The sequence below is a fragment of the Lonchura striata genome, chromosome 11 (genome assembly GCF_046129695.1).
Source record: "Lonchura striata isolate bLonStr1 chromosome 11, bLonStr1.mat, whole genome shotgun sequence".
Classification (NCBI taxonomy): Eukaryota; Metazoa; Chordata; class Aves; order Passeriformes; family Estrildidae; genus Lonchura; species Lonchura striata.
The window spans coordinates 22,740,456-22,759,003 of NC_134613.1; the positions used below are offsets into that span (position 1 = coordinate 22,740,456).

General features: G+C 45.0%; 3 protein-coding genes and 4 non-coding genes across 7 annotated transcripts; 1 reads left to right on the top strand and 6 right to left on the bottom strand.

Annotated features, from left to right (window-relative positions):
* Positions 1-396: 396 nt before the first annotated feature.
* Positions 397-3,474, bottom strand: SNAPC5 (small nuclear RNA activating complex polypeptide 5). Its single transcript, XM_021552625.3, has 3 exons — positions 3,346-3,474; positions 2,397-2,486; positions 397-1,902 (listed from the first exon to the last, which is right to left on the bottom strand). Exons 1-3 carry the CDS (start codon positions 3,433-3,435, stop codon positions 1,789-1,791), a joined length of 294 nt encoding a protein of 97 aa, XP_021408300.2. The 5' UTR covers positions 3,436-3,474; the 3' UTR covers positions 397-1,788.
* A 127-nt stretch (positions 3,475-3,601) lies between these two features.
* On the bottom strand, positions 3,602-9,043 carry RPL4 (ribosomal protein L4). The gene is made up of 10 exons (XM_021552624.3): positions 8,982-9,043; positions 7,518-7,689; positions 6,257-6,363; positions 5,793-5,931; positions 5,343-5,467; positions 4,981-5,110; positions 4,423-4,579; positions 4,212-4,295; positions 3,910-4,030; positions 3,602-3,826 (listed from the first exon to the last, which is right to left on the bottom strand). Exons 1-10 carry the CDS (start codon positions 8,982-8,984, stop codon positions 3,680-3,682), a joined length of 1,185 nt encoding a protein of 394 aa, XP_021408299.1. The 5' UTR covers positions 8,985-9,043; the 3' UTR covers positions 3,602-3,679.
* Positions 4,867-4,937, bottom strand: LOC116184027 (small nucleolar RNA SNORD18). The gene has a single exon (XR_004148749.2). It is a non-coding gene; the product is annotated as a small nucleolar RNA SNORD18 (small nucleolar RNA).
* Positions 5,997-6,096, bottom strand: LOC116184028 (small nucleolar RNA SNORD16). Its single transcript, XR_004148750.1, has one exon. It is a non-coding gene; the product is annotated as a small nucleolar RNA SNORD16 (small nucleolar RNA).
* On the bottom strand, positions 6,434-6,504 carry LOC116184026 (small nucleolar RNA SNORD18). The gene has a single exon (XR_004148748.1). It is a non-coding gene; the product is annotated as a small nucleolar RNA SNORD18 (small nucleolar RNA).
* On the bottom strand, positions 7,761-7,861 carry LOC116184029 (small nucleolar RNA SNORD16). Its single transcript, XR_004148751.2, has one exon. It is a non-coding gene; the product is annotated as a small nucleolar RNA SNORD16 (small nucleolar RNA).
* A 281-nt stretch (positions 9,044-9,324) lies between the features above and the next one.
* On the top strand, positions 9,325-17,988 carry ZWILCH (zwilch kinetochore protein). The gene is made up of 18 exons (XM_021552626.3): positions 9,325-9,412; positions 9,736-9,787; positions 10,240-10,335; positions 10,443-10,561; positions 11,077-11,273; positions 11,757-11,836; positions 12,099-12,254; positions 12,470-12,541; positions 12,858-12,951; positions 13,307-13,362; positions 14,188-14,290; positions 14,862-14,941; positions 15,125-15,281; positions 15,866-15,894; positions 16,249-16,385; positions 16,660-16,755; positions 16,844-16,962; positions 17,593-17,988. The coding sequence occupies exons 1-18, from the start codon at positions 9,357-9,359 to the stop codon at positions 17,682-17,684; spliced, it is 1,791 nt and encodes a 596-aa protein (XP_021408301.2). The 5' UTR covers positions 9,325-9,356; the 3' UTR covers positions 17,685-17,988.
* Positions 17,989-18,548: the final 560 nt, after the last annotated feature.

The window sequence follows — 18,548 nt, forward strand, 5'->3', positions numbered from 1 at the left end:
ATCTGGTCACTGCACTATAAATTTCATCTCTTTGAAAGGATGCTTTGGATGAGGAAATGCCTGAAATTCTTCCCCAGAAGGAATCCCCATCAGTAGGACATGAACTTCCACATGGCCAAAGGATTGGATATCAAAGGGCTGGCACGGCCTGGGCTAGCAGAGGCAGGAGATGACTCAGTGGCAATCCAGGCCTTCCTCCAGCCTGTCCTGGCTGGGATGAGACCTGAAGTGACAGCTGGGAGGGTGTAAATGGAACTCTGTCCTCAGCTTTACCTACACCCAGCAAACAGAGCCTTTTACTGTTTGCTGAAAGAAATACACAACAATGTTTGGGAGGTTTAACTCCCACTTTGGGTTGTCCCCCCAGACAGCAATAATTTGGCACTGGAAGCACAATTGTAAGGACAGCAGGAAAAGAACTTTATTGCAACATGCACTAGAACTGGGCTGTTCAAATCCAAAAGCACTCGTTCACAAAAGCAGCAGGAATTCTATCCATGAAAACTACTCTGGACCATGCTGGGCACAAATAACATTTTTCAAAAGTCAAAATTACCCTTTGGAGTTGAAATGTGCCAAGAAAGGCCAGGATGGCTCCTGAGCTCCTCCCAAACCAGCTCTTCACACACATCACTGCAAGGGTTTATCTGACCATTGCATTTCTGGCTCAGACTTTTGAGGTTTTGTTTACCTGTCAGGCTTGGGAAAGCTTTGTTAAACAATCCCTGCACTCCTGTTCTGAATTCCTTCATGAAGACATCCAAAACTGAAATAGTCTTTAGTACAGGATGAAGTCACATTTACACCTCAACAGTTTCCATTGGTACAAACCAAACGAGAGCCAAATTAATACTCATTAAACAGGAATTCACTGGAGGCTGAATGTCAGTTCTGACCAGCCCCAGGATTCCAAACACTTTTCCAAATGCAAGAATTGTGGAGATTTGACATCACTTTCCATTTATAACTAAATGCTTACACTCCTCATGCTCCTCCTTAAAAATCACATGAAAGAGGTGAACTTGCCTTGATTTATTATGAGGTTACAATGAGGGGAAAAGAAAATAACAGCAATTTAAGAGTATTAGCTTAGTACAAGCACCACGGATCATTTCTTAGTTGACAATTCGTGGACAAATAAAAGGCTCCTTGGGTGCTGCTCTGAAGGAGCAGAAGTAGAAAGTCCTTCTCTGGGACAGACTGACAGAACTGAAGAGCACCAGGGGGACAGAGACCTCCCTGCTGGGCTCAGAATTGGGCTGACACTGGGAGGACTCTGGGAGTAACCCCAGCTTTCCGTGGAACTGAGAACACAGCAGCTGGGGACAGCTCTGGACACATCTTTTCTCATCTTAAATTGCCAGTTTAGGCAAATGAGGTTAGAATGTAATCACTGGGGCGGCAGCAGCCTCCAGGACCTGGATTTGTTTCTCACATCAGGAAGTGAGAACAGACAAGTTATTGCTTTTAGTGCACGTGTTAATTGGTCTGGTTGTTCAATTACTTCTCCCTTCCACATACAAAGATGTTGTAAGAGCTACATTAGGTTTGAAATGTGGAATGGATTATGCTACATATTTGTGCAGCAGATTTTCATTCTTTCAACATCTGAGTCAAGATGTGCCCAGCCTGTGAAGTTCACGTGTTGAGTGTCACTGCCCTCGACTCTGGTATGCCAAATAGTTCATACCCACACACAGCACAAAATGGAAATCACTTGGTGAGTTTCAGATGAATGAAGAAGAAATTCCTGAGTCTGTAGTAAAAACCATCTCTGATTTTTTTTTCTCAAGAATCAGATTCCTCTTCCTCCTCCTCCTCCTCCTGCTGTTTATCATCCTGAAGACTGAGGTGTAACTCAGTTTGATTGATGACAGCCTCATTGTCCATCTGCCCAAGAGTCTGTCAGAGAAAAGGGCTGATTACCAATCCTAGCACAAACACCAAACATTTCTCAAATCACTGTCAGAGCTGTGCAATCACTGGTAATTAAAGGTCCCAGAGCTAGAACTGCTGACTGAGAGCCCATCACAGCAACAAGGCTCTGGTCTCCATGGAAAAGCTTCACCTGGGTCAGGCTGGCCAGGTATTGAGTGAAAAGCTGCAGCACCTGAGCCTCCACCCCAGGGTCACAAGCATTACACAAAATATTTAACACATGGTGAACTGATGCTACACCACACAGGTACCTCCCAGTCCCCCTGGAAACACCGTGCTGCTTCTGGGGATGGGAAAGGTGAAACCCTCTAAACAGACCAGCAGCAAAACACATTTTACAGCCGAGCTGTGCAGTGATGAGAAGCATCAATGAGGTGCTGGGAGGAGCTGCACAACCCAGCCCTGCTGGTGCTGCCAGCCAGCCGTGGGGCCCCCTCCGAGCCCAGGGCCCCCCTTACCTGCTGAGTGTCCTCGGCCAGCGCTGGCAGGGGCACCGGGACGTTCTCCTCGCCGGCCCTGATCATGGACTGCAGCGCCAGCTCCTCCACCTGCGGGGACCGCACTGAGCACACGGCACTGCCGGCCTGCCCGGCCCTGCCCCACGCTTCCCGTTCACCACTGGGGCTTTTCACCTCTCAAAGCTCTGTTAAATCTGCGGTTCTGTTCTAAGTGCCTTTATTATCATATGCATGAGTAGTCCCAAGTAGTCTTCAGTCCCACTACCTCAAATTGTGCCTTCTCCATCCATCAGCAAACCATGCACTCACATTTACCTCCTAGAGGTGTATCCTACTCACTCACGTTTCATGTATCCTCACATTTATCTCTTAGAGGTGTCTCCTACTCACAATTACATTTATCTCTTCATGTATCCTGCATACACTCACATTTACCTCTCAGAGGTGTATCCTACTCATACTCACATTTCTCTTCATGTATCCTCACATTTATCTCTTAGAGGTGTCTCCTACTCACAATTACATTTATCTCTTCACGTCTCCTGCATACATGCACATCTACCTCTCAGAGATGTGTCCTATGCACACTCACATCTCTTAGTGTATCCTACATGCATCACACTCACATTTACCTCCTAGAGATCCAGTCTACATACCCTCACACTTACATTTATCTCTTAATGTACACATACACTCGCAATTACAGCTACTTTAATACAGATGCCCCCTACTCACCATTACATTTACTCTGAGATGCACCCCGCACAGTTACACTTACCTCTCAGAGCTCCGCAGATGGATCCCCCTTCCCCAGCACCCCGCAGCTCCTCCCTGCTCCCTCTCCCCAGCGACGGCCGCAGGGCCCGGCCCGTGGCGGAGCGCGGCCGCGCTGGGCCGGGCTAAGGGCCGGCCCCGCTCCCGCCCCGCGCCCCGCGCTGTCCCCGCGCACCCGCAGCCGGCGGAGCTGGTCGTGCAGCGCCGCCTTGACCCGCAGCAGCGTCTCCTCCTCCCGGCGCAGCTCCTGCAGCCGGCTCAACATCGTCCCCGCCGGGCAGCGCCCGGCCCGCCCCGGCACGTCACGGACCGCCCCGGAACGTCACTCCGTCACTCCGTCACCGCCGCCGCTCACCGCACCCGGCTCCTCCCCCTGCTCGCCCGCACGCTTCCCTCCGAACGCCTGCTCGGACACGCACACGCCACACGGCTTTCTGTTCCAACAGCGTTTATTAGGGACAGACCCCGGGCACGGCCCCCGCGGGGAGCCCGGGGCAGCTCGGCCGCGGTTACGCCTCGGCCTTGGCCTTTGCTGCGGGCTTGGCAGCCTTGGCTGTCTTGGCCTTCTTGGCAGGAGGCTCTGCCTTGGGTGCAGCTGGGGCCTGGGCTGCCAGCTTGGCCTGGGCCTTGGCTTTCTTCTCTTCCTTGAGCTTGTGCTAGAACAGAGAGAGAGATGATCAGAGACATGACCAGATGATCGACCTGAACCCCGAGTCCCAGCCCCAGCAGCCCCACTCACATTTCGTGCGTGCCGCAGGATGGTGTTGCGCCGCATGGTTTTGGCGTACGGGTTCAACTTGATCATGATTCTCAGGTTCTTCAGCGGGTTCTTCTTCAGGACTCTGCGCTGAATCTTCTTCCTGAAAGGCACAGCCATGTTGTATCATCAGCATATTTTGCAATGCCACTTCTGATAAATTCTCCCTGTAATCTGGACAACTGCAATTCCTTGTGTTTATACCCAGAAATTAGGAAATCCCAGCCTGGAACCCATTTCAAAGCTCCCCGCAAAGTCTCTGTTCATTACATAAAATCACTTACTTTGGAGCACGCAGGGCCTTCTGGATTTCCTGGCTTCTCATGATTCTTCCAATATCCGTATTGGTCATCTTGTGCATTGGCAGGCTGCAAAACCAACATTCAGTATGAGTTGGTGATAAAACCATGGCTAATTTACCATGACCAGGCATTTAGGAGCAAGCCCCAGCATCCTTTTTCCTGGGAAAAGGGGGAATCCCCTGGCTGCACTCACTTGTAGTCGCTCTTGAGCGTGGCAGCCTTGCGCCAGGTGCCGTACAGATCATCCAGCTTGCGGAAGGCGCTCTCTGTCCAGATGCAGAAACGCCCCACATGGCCGCCGGGAGCGAGGCGCAGCAGGTTCAGCTTGTTCACGTTCAGCAGAGTGATTCCTGAAGGAAACCAGGCAAAGCAATCCCTTCAGTTTGTAATTTAAGTGAGGCTCAGCAGTAGACAAAATGAAGAAAGAGATTTGGGGGTTTTAGCTTTGACACTGTAGAGCTACACACACCTCTGCACGAACATCTACTGCATTTTAAGTTAACAATAATAAGCCTTTTTCCAGCAGCAAACTTACCAGCCTCATTTTTAACTGCCCCAAACAATTTCAGGGTTGGGAACAGCTGCAACATTTGTCACAATCACCCCAACAGGCTTTTACAAAGATCAACTACTGCAGCCCATCAGAACTTCCACACAATCATGTGTTTCAGAAACACGGACCAATGAAGTGGAATCTCATCATCGCAGGCAGTCTCCCAGCAGCAGAGTGAGCGTGTCCCAGGTTAACTACCTGGGATATTCCGGAAAGCTCTGATGATGCCGTTGTCCTCGTTGTAGATGATGCAGGGTCCCCTGCGCTGGATGCGGCGGCGATTCCTCATCTTGCCCTTCCCGGCCCGCATGCGCTGGGAGGCGTAAACCTAGGAAAAGCAGGAACTGAGCATCCCAAAAAAGCCCACAGCCTTCCAGCCAGACCCACTGCACTGCTTCAGTCAGAACTTCACCATCGTCACTGCGGATCAGCAACACGGACCGGTGAAAAGTTCATCACTCTCCAGAGTCAAAATACAGAACTGTTTGGAATTCCTACTCTAGTAACTGCACAGCAGAATCACCTGTGTTCTGCCCTTCATATCACACCTTCCAGCTCACCTTTTTGATGTCATTCCAAGCTTTAAGCTTCTTCAGGAGAAGAACAGCTTCCTTGGTTTTCTTGTAGCCCTCAACCTTGTCCTCAACAACCAGAGGAAGTTCTGGAATCTCCTCGATGCGGTGGCCTAGACAGGATTTCACAAGACACTCAGTGTTGCTTACTAACCTTGGCTGGACCCATTCCTCAAAGTTACTGTTTTGTATATTCAGAAATGATGCATGATACATTAAATTCATGGTAGAAATTCATGAAATGAAGTCAGGCACAGTAACCAGAGCAGTGAAGTTCCAGTGGTCTTACAGGTCCCACACAGGACTTTGTGTACCAGAGTGTTGAGTAAATCTTTGCCTCCATGAACAGAAATCAAACCGCACTGCAGACTCCATTTCAGCCACCACAAAGTACCCAATGCTGGCTGAGACAAACAATTCCAGGAGCAGAATTCTCACCTTTAGACATGACCAGAGCTGGCAGGGCAGAGGCAGCCAGAGCAGAGCAGATGGCGTAACGCTTCTGCATGATGTTCACTCTGCGGTGCCAGCGCCGCCAGGTCTTGGTCGGGGCGAACATGCGGCCGCCACGACACATCTGGGAGCTGCAGTTAAGAACGACTTTTTGGAGCTTTCTTATCCCAAAGGGACTTCTTTATTGCTTGCTCAGCATTAATGGGTCGTCAACCACCTGTGCCAGGACTCTGACAGCAGGCAACTGTCCCTGGGCACAGGGTAAGGCGCAAATTACGACATCACGGCAAGACAGAATGGATTATGTGGTTCGAGAGTGGGAATCACATCAAGTCTGAGCTGCAGCCATTACCTCAAGAGAAATATTCCATCTCATACTTAGATAATTAAAAGTGTTTCTGCTGGCTGAGTTCAGTGCCCCCAAAGCCAGCACAGCCATGGAAGGATACATTGCCAAAGGCACCCTGGCCAGAGCGGTGAGTGCCACCACCGCGGACACGCGGGATTCGAGCAACGGCTCTCCCAGTGCCCCATGACTCGGCACTGGTCTGGTGACCTGCAACAGAGAGAGATACGATGGTCATTCAGAGTGACATCACTGCCACAGGGATGCTGAACTCAGGGCACTGATCAGAACTTCCACACAATCATGTGTTTCAGAAACACGGACCAATGAAGTGGAACCTCATCATTTCAGCATAACAAATACGATCAAGAAAACTTAATCCTAGTCTATTAATGTACCTGATTCTGACCTAAGATCTTTAAGACATTTATTTTAAGCTTGATCCTCAATCTGGAGGTCTGACTTGGCATTGCTATATCTAGCAAGTTAAAGTGTTTGTGTGAAACCTAGAAATAAGGTTAAAATGGCATGTTCCCAGCACAGACTTCTTGGGAAGCAGACGTTATCTGCACAAACAGAAGCAAATCTACCAAATGCCTGTTTGCAGGATTTTTTCCTTGGTGACTGCCTCAGGCAAGTCTCACCCGTCAATGTAGAGCAGGGATTTTCACATGTAACACTTTCAGCCATTTTATGTTTTTACTGCAAAGAATGATGATTCCACTTGAGGACCTTGGCACTGTGATACTTCCAGGAACAAGCACTTCAAACAAGAGCACAGAGTATCCCAAAACACCACCTCGATGCTCCTCAGAATAATAAATTAACTGCTGCATTTCAAACCACACTATTAACAACTGGCCTTGCGTTCTACACAGAACCCCATGGATAAGCACTTTTCCAAACTCCATCTTTATTTCCATGTGAACCCCCCCTGAAGTGCAGCCCTGATGCCTTGTGAAGGCTGACCTAGACAGTTACAGAATAAAGCAGGGATTTATTAAAAGGCCTCAATGGATGCACCTTGGGCAGCACAAGAGCCCAGCCAGGGCTACACCTGACATCAACCAAAATGGTCACAAATGCACGACTGGTCATGGGGTCTCTCACTTTGGCAAGTTCTGCTCTATCCAATTAAACCTTTATGTTATGAAGCCCCTTCTTGTTTTTCTCTCTTCAGCCCACATTGTGCTCTTGGGCCTGCAATTTGGATCACTGTCCTTGGCCCCCAGCTGGAGAAGGAATTGTTTTGCCTCCCTACTCTGCGCAGAGAGCTCACCACCCCCTAACACAAAGCTCAGGCTGAAGCAGTGCAGACCCTGAGCAGCAGCAAATGGCGGTGCTGAGCAGTAACCACGGCACACCTGCGAGCTCGCTGACGGCGTAGGGCTGCCGGTTGTTCTTGCGCAGGTTGGTGTGCACGAAGTTCACCACGTCGGGCCGGATGGGCGCCTTGAACACCGCGGGCAGCGTCACGTTCTTGCCCGACGCCTCCCCCTTCTCGGAGTACACGGAGATCAGCGGCCGAGCGCAAGCCTGGGGAAGCACAAACCCTTAAGTACAAGTGAAGTGAGTGTGTGAATCGTTCAGTGTTTAACTCTGAGTATTGCTCAGAACCAAGGAGTCGTCAGCTCAGCAGTGCCAGCATGATGACAGCAGGCAACTGTCGCTGAGCACTGGATAAGACGCAAATTACGTCATCACAGCAATGTTGTACTTGAAGTTATGATCCTCAGCTCACCTGCAGAAAACTACACCTGCATTTCTGCTCCACAGCTCACTCCAGCAAACTACACCTGCATTTCCAAGGTATTTGTACAACTCAGCCTCTGGGCTCTGTAACAAACCCCTTCAAAAACTACTTCCCAGCCACTATTAAAAAAACCCACCTGTCTTAACCAAATACTTGTAATTTCATTAGGAAATGTTGTACCAGCTCATCAAACAGTCAGAGGACAGTGAACAACCTCTGGTGCTCTAAAATTTGTGCACTGGAAAATTAAGTGCTCTCAAGCACCAGCTGCCTGTCATAAGGCTGAAAGGGTGCCCAAAACTAGCCAGAGGATGAACAGCACCCTTTAAAAACAATTTTTTAGCATTATATGTTTCGGTTGCTGATTAATCTGATGGTAACAGTACAAGCAAAGCATTTTGCTTGCCCTGTCTGCAGTTAATTTTAGAAGTATTAAAATACTCCAGCACTCCAAACTAAGTAGCTAACAGCAATGGAAGGGCCATCTCTGCAGGTGACACTGGTCACGAGCAAGGCTCTGGCCCTGATGTTAACCCAGAGACCCCAACACAAGCAACAAACTTGATTGGGATGAAAACATCAGAGCACAATTTGAGCTGTACTGGCAAAAGTTCTTCACCTGCAACCTGATTCTAGACCAAGGCCTCTTAAAACCTGTTCTGCAACAAAAATAGGTTAGAAAAGAGATATATATAATCCGTTTTTCCCACTCAAGATGGGCCTGCTTCGCTTTAGATAAATACATGGAAAAACTATAAAGCGCTGCCAGATGGCGATGGGGACCTATCCCATCCCTTCCCATGCCCATGGAAAGAACTTCGGGCGCACCACGCCGAGTTCCCCCCCGCGGCCTGCCCGGCCCGGCCCCGCTCGGTCTCTCACGGGCTCCACGCGGCCGCCGAGCACTGACGGGCCCAAAATGGCGGCCGCGCGCCCCACGCCGCCAGCGCGGCCCCCGAGCTGCCCGCGGCTCGGTCCTGCCCGCTGGGCCCGGCTCCCCCGGGCCTGCCCTGCTGCCCGCGGCGCTCCCCGCCGCTGCCCCGCCGCCCCGGGCCGGGCCCGGCGCTCCCCTCACCATGGCGGCGGAGCTGCTCCTGCGGCCGCCCGCCCGCGCCGCGCCCCGACCGGAAAAGGAAGGACGCCTCACCCGCCCGTCACTACGTCCATGTCCCTCCGCTCCTTCACAGCCGCTTCTGCCGCGCCGGCCGGTCAACCCCACACACCCAGTTCCAGCTCCGGACCGAGCTCCAGCCCCGGTCCCGATCCCTGTCCAAGTCTCTTGGGCCCCGTCACGCCCATCCTGAGTTCTCCGGACGCCTTTGTCCCGCTCGGTTCTCAGCCAAAGCAGGGGACTCTGTTCCGGCGGAGGGATCCAGCGTGGCGCGTCACCTTGCCCTCACGGGCGTCGCGTAGCGCCGGCGGGCGGGAGCTTCGAGCCTGGAGGGCGGCGATGGCGGCGGAGCGGCGGCGCCGGGCGGGCGGCGGCCTGGGCGGGCTCCTGCTCCGGTGGGGATCGGGGCTGTTCCCGGGGCTGAGCGGGCTCCTGCTCCGGTGGGGATCGGGGCTGTTCCCGGGGCTGTCCGGGCTCCTGCTCCGGTGGGGATCGGGGCTGTTCCCGGGGCTGAGCGGGCTCCTGCTCCGGTGTGGTTTCGGGGTCACTGCTTAGGGGTCTCGCCGCTCTGCTGAGCGAAGTCTGGCCCCGCTTGTGCGGAGGCTGCTGAGGTTCCGCTTGTAGCCTTGGTGTATTTAATGCATGTGGGTAATGCTGCTGTTTAACGAGGAATGCTGTGGGGAAAAGTTGTGTATCTCAACGTTTTATTTTCTTTCAGGATACGTGAAGAAGGAAAGGACAGTATCCCCGAACATCCCTATCTCTATGAGGTAAAATCATAGATTAGTTTGGGTTGGAAGGGAACTTGAAGGTCATCCCCTTCCCCTCCGGCCATGGCAGGGACACCTTCCACCATCCTGGGCTGCTCCCAGCCCTGTCCAGCCTGGCCTTGGACACTTCCAGTGATCCAGGAGCAGCCACAGCTTCTCTGGGAAACTGTGCGAGGCTCTCCCCACCCTCACAGGAAGGATTTCTTCCAAATTTCCAGCCTACACCTACTCTGTCAGTGGGAAGCCATTCCATCTTGTCCTGTCTCTCCATCTTTCCTTTCAGGCACTGCAGAAATGATGCAAGTGGGTTGTGAATGGATGCAATAGGATTAGAAAACAATCTGTGTGACTATTTAATTTTGCAAATTCTGATATTAAAAAACTGCTGAAATGCAGTGTCTCCATACAGTGTATTAAAAAGTTTTGATTTTTTTTTTTTTTTTTTTTTTCAGACTGACGTAGAGATCTCACTGGTTGCTGGTAGTCACAAAAGTCCTGTTGAAAAATTTTGGAATGGAAGCAGTGCAATGTACATTTTGCAGAAAGCTGTAAGTATGCATGGTAGATATTAAATGTAATCCAGAGTTTTGAATTTCCAACAGGTTTTTTTCACACACCCTGCAGTTTGTGACTTACGTGCGCGTTTCTTTTCAAGACACACAACGAAGAAAGCGACTCCTTGGAGGAATCAAGAGCAGATGATGCTGTTTATGCCTCTGAGGTTTTGCCAAAGCAGAATCCTGGGGCACTGGCTCTTTCTGTTGGAAGAGCAAAGTAAGTGTGAAAGCTTTCCCTCCACTTTTGAGGGTGTTTTCTTTTGTAATTCTATGTCTTTTTCTAATATTCAGAACCTGTATTTTCAATCCCCTGGAGTAAAATTACTCATTACTTTATGAGGAGTTGTGGCTGTTTTCCATCCTGAAAAAGGGCCTCCCTACTTTTAAGGCCTAAAAGTGTTTTAAGAAGTAGCTAAAATCCAGATATTGGAAAAGCACTGTGAGCTGGGCTGTTGGGTTAATGGGATTCACTGGGTGTAGATGAGCAAAAAAAGCTCAGTAAGACTTCAGTGCTTTTTTTTTTTTTTTTGGTGAAAGCTCCTATTAAGAAAAGCCCTAAAAAACTGATTTGCATCTTTGGTGTTATTAAAATACTAATGCATGGTACCAAAACGTGGTTTACCTAATGTATTCTCTTAATTAGCTTAAAATGTAATATTTAATTATAATTTTAGAATCTTCAGTCTACACAATTAATATATTTGTTGTTATCTTGCTTTCTCCCTGTTCTAGGCAGTTGATTTCCTTGTACACCATGGTGCAAAACCCAAACATGACCTCCCTGGGGACGAGTGACCCGGTTGTGCTTCCTCCCCTCTGGGCCAGGTGTGATGGTTCTGATCCTCAGCACACCTGCTGGATTGGAGCTGAGCCTCTCAAGGCTGGAAACAAAGTCACAGGGCTCAATATTTACCTGGTTTCATGTGATGGTAAGGTGGTCATGGTGCACAGAAAATTAAATGAGGAAGGCTAAAAAATGTGGGAATGCTGATGCCACAATGCTGTCTTTGTTCTTAGCATGATACGGCTTGGAAATGCTCTGTATTCCTGGTTTTAATGAGCAAGAAGGGATTAAAATAAAAGAAAAGATATTTTTAACCAATGCTATGAGGGGGAAATGGCTTTTTAATCTACTTGATGCACCTGTAGCTGTGCAGGCCCACCTCAACTCATTTTTAAATTTTGAAACTGCTGCCATTCAGCATCTTAGACAATCTCTGACTCATTCTAAACATTTATATATGTTCATATCAGCTGTTATCACCTATATGGGAAATACAAGGAGAATTCCTGCTTTCTAAAGGACACCACGAGTCATGCTTCACCAAATGGAGTATTTGGGAATTAATTTAAATTCCAAATTTGAATTGTGTCAAATGGGTTTTTTGATTCTCACTTTTTTCCTTTCCTAGGTCCTACAGCTGATAAAACCTGTTTTCCAAAACTGGAAGAGCTCAAAATGGAACATAAAATAAGACATCATTCCTCTGTTGTAGGTTTTTATGTTCTGTCATGGCTTCAGTTGAAGTTTAAGAATTATTTTGGAATTTATGATGCTGGTTTGGGGAAGCTTTTTAGATTCTCTATGGAAGCCACTTCAGTATAATTCCATAGTATAACAGCCTGACTTCAGGTCGTGTTTATAATGCATTTGTCTGGTATTAACTATTTTTTGCATGTTTGTGAAATGCTTTTAAAATGACTTTGCTTGTGGTAGTTTCGTTGTTTTTATTTTTGAAATCTGTTCATTGTAGGTGACAACAAAAGGATTTGCTCAGTATGAGCTGGTTGGAGCTGCTGCAATAGAGGACACCATTGCAGAATCTGGAAGCAGCATCTCTGTGGATATCACATGGAATGGTGTGGAAAAGATTCTGGAGACTCCCCCACTGATCTCTGCTGCCACCCTGGTAAATCAGGATGGAAAAAGCAAATAAACCCAAGCTCTTGGCACAATTCACATCATGGGTAGGATAAAGAATAAAGTAGTATAAAGAAGATAAAAGCAATGTAACTTATTCATAAGTTGAATTGTAAGTTGTGCTGACGTGCTTCTCACTGATGAAAATTTTAAGATACTTGATTTATAAAGTTTGAAACTGAGATAAACCTGTGGAACTTTCAGAATATTGCCCTGGAGTCAGGGGACCCCAGAAGTCCTGTGTTCCAGCTGTACCGAGAGCTGCAGTTCCTCTTGGTGAGTGCAGGGGACAAATTCCAGTTTCACACTTGCATGGAGTGGGGATTTTATGTGCTAATAATTTGCTTTATTGAAAACTTTATCAGACCTTTCAAAGATAACTTCAAGCATTTATTTTAGCTGAAACTCTGAGTTCAGTTTTAGAAATTTTGAATAGAAAGAGGACAAGTCATCCAGGAAATTCTGAGAATTTGTAACTCCTGGTTAGCTGTGCAGGGATTTGTGATTCTTGGTGAAGTTGTCTGTGAAAGATGACGCATGCAGGACCCCCAAGAAGAACTGATTTCTGTTATGATTTTCCTGCTGCTTTTAGGTTTTGGCTGAAGGTCTGAAGACAGATGTGACTGAGTGGCCTGAGCCATCAGAGTCTGAATCAGCTCTTAAACTGGTCCAGGAATTTCTGAGTGGTAATTGCTGCTTGTTCCATGGGGAGGGAGGGGTGTGGCACTTCACAGGAATAAAAGGGAATAAAGCATTAGAACTGGGAATGCTCATTTCTGTGCTGTAACCACTGCACAGAGTAGTTAAATAGGTTAATACACATTTGTCATTTTTCTTTGTCCTAATATCATTGATCAAAGTAATAATAATAATAAAAAATATTTTTTAAAGTCTTTTCAGACTATATCCTTACCCAATAAAACCATTTGTAAACAACTCAGTTCTGTTATTCAGTGTATTAGTTATAATGTGCCTGGGGATTAATGATTGGTTTGATGACGCTTTTCATAGTGGTGGAACTTTTTTTTTTAACTCTACTAGATTTAAAGAAGAAGCTGGATGGAGATTATATATTTGAAAACAAGAATGAAACAGAGGTGTGTGCAATTTCCTAACAGCTGCTTTGTTATTTTGCTTCCATTTTAACTGCAGTTATTTCAGATTTTGACTAAATATTTTATATTGTTTATATCTGTAAATAGTGTTGTTAAGGAATATGATCTCTTGCTTCCTGTCTCTGCTGTGTAAAAATAATGGGAGAAGGTCTCTTTTCTTCCAGGAATTCTGACCTTTGTGCCGTTGCGTTCTATCATTAATTTGCTTTTCTTGCCTAATTTAGTTACTTGGGGCCAATTTAATAGTATCAGTTGAATATGTCTAGAGGTTTATGATATTGTGAAGCAATGGGCAAATTTGAATTATAAAAAATGTATTTAGTTATATTAAGATTTTTTTTCCCCTCTGAGCCTACAAGGAAATGTTTAGGTCTATTTTCTGTTAAGAGAGAAGCAGCATTTTGCTGATAATCTGAGAATATATTAATTTCTATGTCAACAGAACTATTCTGTATCAGAATTACAGTAACTGTTCTGTATCAGGATTACACATGACATTGTTGTGTCTGGATTTTGTGCACCAGGGCACTGCTGGGTGCACAGACAATACCTGGCTGATATCTGAAGTCTCTCCGACAGTGGCTTTTGTTTCCTGGTCCGAGGCTAGCGGTTATCCAGTGTGATAATTCTGCAAAGAATCACACTCACTTAAATAAAAGTATATTTCCAAATTATTGTCTGGTAGTTTCCCTGGAAAAGGAGCAAAATCAGTGATGCAGCCAGTTTTGATCTCTGGAGAAATTCAGATGTGGAAAGTTTTTTACTTTCAGGCACAATTTTTCATTGAAGACTCATATTTTCTTGCAGAAAATCAAAAGTGACACAGCTGCTGTGGACAGTTGCATAAAAGCAATCTTTGGTGAGCGAGGAGACCTGGATTTTACTGAGCAATTATGGTGCAAAATGAAAAGTAAGTGTATTGTGCCCTGTCTGTTTTCCTTTCATTTTCTCCTCTATCTGCTAGACGGTATTGCTTTTTCAGGGAAGTTCCTGTCCATTTCTGAGTTTTAAGGACTCATCAGCCCTTCAGAAATTGCTATCAGCAATATCAATTGCTCTCTTCCTAAGAGAGCCTATTTTAAGGATGTAGGGTGGTCTGTTTTCTTACAACCTTCCAATGGCAGACCAGCACCTAGCAGGAGATAATTTCATTTTATTTGACTGCAAAAGTTACTAAACCATTGGTAGTTGCTTTAAAGCTTGAAACCATCTGCCCTAAAACTGAAAACTTAATAATTCCTTTTTCTCCAGACATGAAGGACAATTTTCAGTATATGTAGAGTTCAGTGGTCTCTGTTGATCATTGATTTTTAAAGTCATCATATGACAAAGCTGCCAAAAAACTGTGCAGTCTGTAATTTCAGCTCCCATTCTTTAATTGAGGGGTTTTGTTCTTGCAAGGGTGTGTTGGCCTGGTGTTATTGACTTAACAGCCAGAGAAAGAGCCTGGATTGATAATGAAAATGTGGTTTTCTTTCTAGCTGTCAGTTCCCATCAGGAGTTAATAGACTGTTTCACATTGGTCATAAAATCCCTGGAACGTGGTGAGATACAGCCATGGGTATGTATTTGTATTTCACAATAGATGTTAAAATTTGAAATAGTTCCAAGTAAAAGGCAGTTCTCGTCCCTTCACTGCTCCTCATTTGTGTTGTTTTTAAATTGTGTGTTTCCCTGGTGCTGAACCTCTGAACAATGTTGATGATGTTTCATGCACATCACAAAAAGACTTGTTTATTTTTAGATTCATCAGGGGAGTAGCAGTTTCTTAAGTCAATTGATCCAGCAGTCCTACCATGGAAAGATGGAGGATGTTTCCCTCAGTGACATCACTCCCATTCAGATGCTCCTGGAGCTTGGCTTGGAGAAGTTGAAGAAGGATTATGTCAGTTTTTTCATAGGTGAGCCTGACACTTGGTAACAGCAATGGGAATTCAAGAGAAAAGGTGTTCCATGCAGGAAATAATGAACTTTTTGGTTAATCTCTAGCTCTTCCTTCCCATCTGCTGAAGCAATTTCCAGCTTTGATAATAGAACTTTTCAGCTTTTAAATTTCAAAATTTTAAAAACTTACTTGTTTCAAAAGACACATAGTTTTCTTTTACCGTTGTTACCGCTTCATTTCTTTTTTGGCATCTGCCATCCTGTTCTCATTCTTTGTTTGCTTTTCTAATTTAATTTTTAAATTTTATTTTCACTACTCTTGTGAACTTGTACATCCTGAGGAGGGTGGGTGTCTCCAAGTACATGGTGGGTCTCTTCATTGCGCAGCCTTGGTGATAAATAAAATCATGCCTTGACCATACCACTTTAGAGTGGTTTTCTTGTTTGCAATCAATGATCATGTCAATAAATAACATCACACTCCTGCTGACTTTGTCCTTTAGTAGAATTTCCTGTTGGATTACCTGAATGTTGCTTATATTCATCTGATACCATTATGTATTAAATTTGAAATTTTTTTTTCCTGCTGTTCCTTTTACAGGCCAGGAACTTGCAACAGTAACCTACTTGGTAAGATGCTTTATTTTTATTTTATAAAGCAGAGCATTCTTAGCTGATGGTGCAAATCATGTAAGCTGAGAAACTGAGCTGCAGATCATGAGGCTGGAAATGTCAGAAATGCAGAAATGTCATTGTTTTGTTTCCTTATTCCCATATAATTCTCTTGATATCTGATCTGGGTCACTGTCAAGGCAGTGAACATTTTGTCACATTTTGATGGGACTTTGTTCTGAGTCTGCTGGGCCACTCTAAAAAACTTGGCTTCTCCAAAGAAGCAGGAAAATGATTTTATTTGCTGAGGGTGTGTGGTGTGTCTGTAGCAATGGAGTGCTCAGGTAAGAGCAGAAGTCTTTGCTCTTCCAGGATTACTTCATCTCCACATCAGTGAATCTCCAGGAACAAGTCCACCGTGTTCAAAAGCTTCACCATATGCTGGAAATAATGGTCAGCTGTACAGGCTTACTGCAGTTCAGACATGAGAACCTCTTCCCTTTGACACAGTAATTATTTCATTTCTACTTTTGCTCTTTAAATGACAATCACAAATAGTTTGTTTGGCAGTTTTGAAGAAACACTAAAATGTTGGTGATAGTGAGACTGCAGAAGGAGCAGCTGGATCTTCCTACCAAATTTTGCTTTGTGACTAAAACTGAAAAACTAAAACTGTAAACTAAAGGAAATTACAAAATGTCAGAGTATAGTTAATTTTGCACAAGATTTGTTCTCTGTTGTACAAGCATTTCTTGAAAGAAAGTAACCTGATGTCTCTTGTAGGATTTGCATGAAGTATTACAAGGAAAACCCTCTGAATGAGAAGCATGTGTTTCAGCTGCCCATCAGACCAGCTCTTGTGAAGAAATTCTATGAACAGTAAGAGAAACTTCAGTGTTTGCAGCATAAAATTCAGATGTGACTGAACACCTGACTCAATGTTGATGTTTTTTGATTATTCTCTCAGTGATAACCCTGAAGTCTGGAAGGTGGAGATAAGCAGTGGGCATGGACAGAAGGAGGTTAAAACAACGTGGCAAGTCAGTACCAATGCTCCTGTTGAACACGGGACATCAAACAATTCAGGTGGGGAATGTGGTGAGAAATAATCAAACCATAAACTTCAAACAAGTTCAGTTTTTATCCTGCATTCAGTGGGTCTGAGCTTTATATTTACTTCTTAGCAAAAGCAAAAGGATGTTTCACCTTTTACTAAAAGAGTGAGGTGGTATTTACAGAATTAAGGATACTCAGAAAGTGGTGACTTTTTGCCTTCTCACCTTGGCTGAGTTACATTTTTAGAGTTTAAATGACAGTATAGTTTCAAATAGGAGATGATTGACACCCGCAATATCTTGCACCTTATTTCGAAAATGTTTGCTACTGAAACTGAGAAGGGTTTTGAAGATAATTTTCTCTGTATTTAATGGTGGTCTCAAGTCAGAGAAGGTGAAAAGGAGAGGATCTGCCTTGCTGCAAGCCAATGCAGAACAAGAATGGGGAAGAATTAAGCAGAGAGACTGGTACAGAAATGCTTTGCCTTTTTGGCATGAGACTTGATGTGAGGGTTTGGTAAATCTTTCCTGTCACTGATTTTTGTCATGAAGTGCTTCAGTAAAACTGCACTTGGAAAACAGTTCTGGAAGCTGCTCCATTAACTAATCTCTACCTTCTAACAAGAGTGGCTAATGCCAACTTTTCCCTTTGTCCTTGCAGGTTTCTTGTCGGACTCCACAGTAAATGGAAGCAGTGAAGAAAGGCTGTATTTTATTACCATGACTCAGTGCAGTCAGTTGCAGTTCACTTAAGTTGATGTTACTGAGCAAGCAGGACTGGAAAGGTACAGGAAGGAGGAAAATTCGGTGTTTTCTGTCTTAACAGAACCTTTAGAAACTCTGGGCTTCAAACAGTTAATCTTCACTGATTTATTTGCTTTATTACACTTAAGTGGGACCTCATTTGTTAAAAATGCAGTGCAATTATGACTGTACAGTATAAATATTTTGTAAATATGGTGGATATTTTTCATATATTTACAGACATTCAACAAAGTTGTGCACTTTGGGGTTTCATATTTTATTTTCTGATCATTAAAAATGCAATCAAACACTGTTCAAAGTGTGAATTGTCTTAACCAACAAACCAAGCAATATTGTTATGTTCTTCTGAGATCAAGTGATGCTTCATCATCCTGAAGGATTTGGAAAGCTCTTCATCCAGGGCCTTGGGATCTTCAGCCAGTTTGGGTTTCTTTGTCCCTGTATTTATATTTTGCAGTATTCTTGAAAATACTTCTCTCTCCTCTTCAAAATAGTTTATTCCTTCAATGTGAAGTGAGTTATTTTAACAGTGTTGTTTTGTATGTTTTGCATAATTTTTTAAAAAAACAAAATCAGAATAATTGTTTGGACATAATCATTTAGATATGTTGGCAGTTGCATGTGTTAAGTTGATTAATCAGTGAGGTAACATTTTGGTGATCTGATTAAAGCAATTCCATAGTTTTGTTCATGCTGACTAAATAATCTAAGACAGAAATATTTCGCATTAAAAACTTAACTATGGATAAGTAAGAATAAGGAAAACCCCCAATATTCATGCTTTTAAAAACTATAAATTATAGATTATTATTGTGAATTTTTATAACTTCTGGTTTTAAGCAAAGCTGTATT

What these genes read in the sequence shown, in the direction of transcription:
- RPL4 (XM_021552624.3), bottom strand. An exon ending in GCCAGGGTGCCTTTGGCAAT is followed by an intron (nt 5,932 to 6,256) that starts GTATCCTTCCAT and finishes TGCAGCTCCCAG; the next exon opens with ATGTGTCGTGGCGGCCGCAT. An exon ending in AGCTTTCCGGAATATCCCAG is followed by an intron (nt 4,580 to 4,980) that starts GTAGTTAACCTG and finishes GGTTTCCTTCAG; the next exon opens with GAATCACTCTGCTGAACGTG.
- ZWILCH (XM_021552626.3), top strand. Translation starts at nt 9,357, where the DNA reads ATGGCGGCGGAGCGGCGGCGCCGGGCGGGCGGCGGCCTGGGCGGGCTC. An exon ending in CTGGGCGGGCTCCTGCTCCG is followed by an intron (nt 9,413 to 9,735) that starts GTGGGGATCGGG and finishes ATTTTCTTTCAG; the next exon opens with GATACGTGAAGAAGGAAAGG. An exon ending in TGTACATTTTGCAGAAAGCT is followed by an intron (nt 10,336 to 10,442) that starts GTAAGTATGCAT and finishes TTTCTTTTCAAG; the next exon opens with ACACACAACGAAGAAAGCGA.
- SNAPC5 (XM_021552625.3), bottom strand. Translation starts at nt 3,435, where the DNA reads ATGTTGAGCCGGCTGCAGGAGCTGCGCCGGGAGGAGGAGACGCTGCTG. An exon ending in ACCAGCTCCGCCGGCTGCGG is followed by an intron (nt 2,487 to 3,345) that starts GTGCGCGGGGAC and finishes CGGTCCCCGCAG; the next exon opens with GTGGAGGAGCTGGCGCTGCA. An exon ending in TGGCCGAGGACACTCAGCAG is followed by an intron (nt 1,903 to 2,396) that starts GTAAGGGGGGCC and finishes TTTCTCTGACAG; the next exon opens with ACTCTTGGGCAGATGGACAA.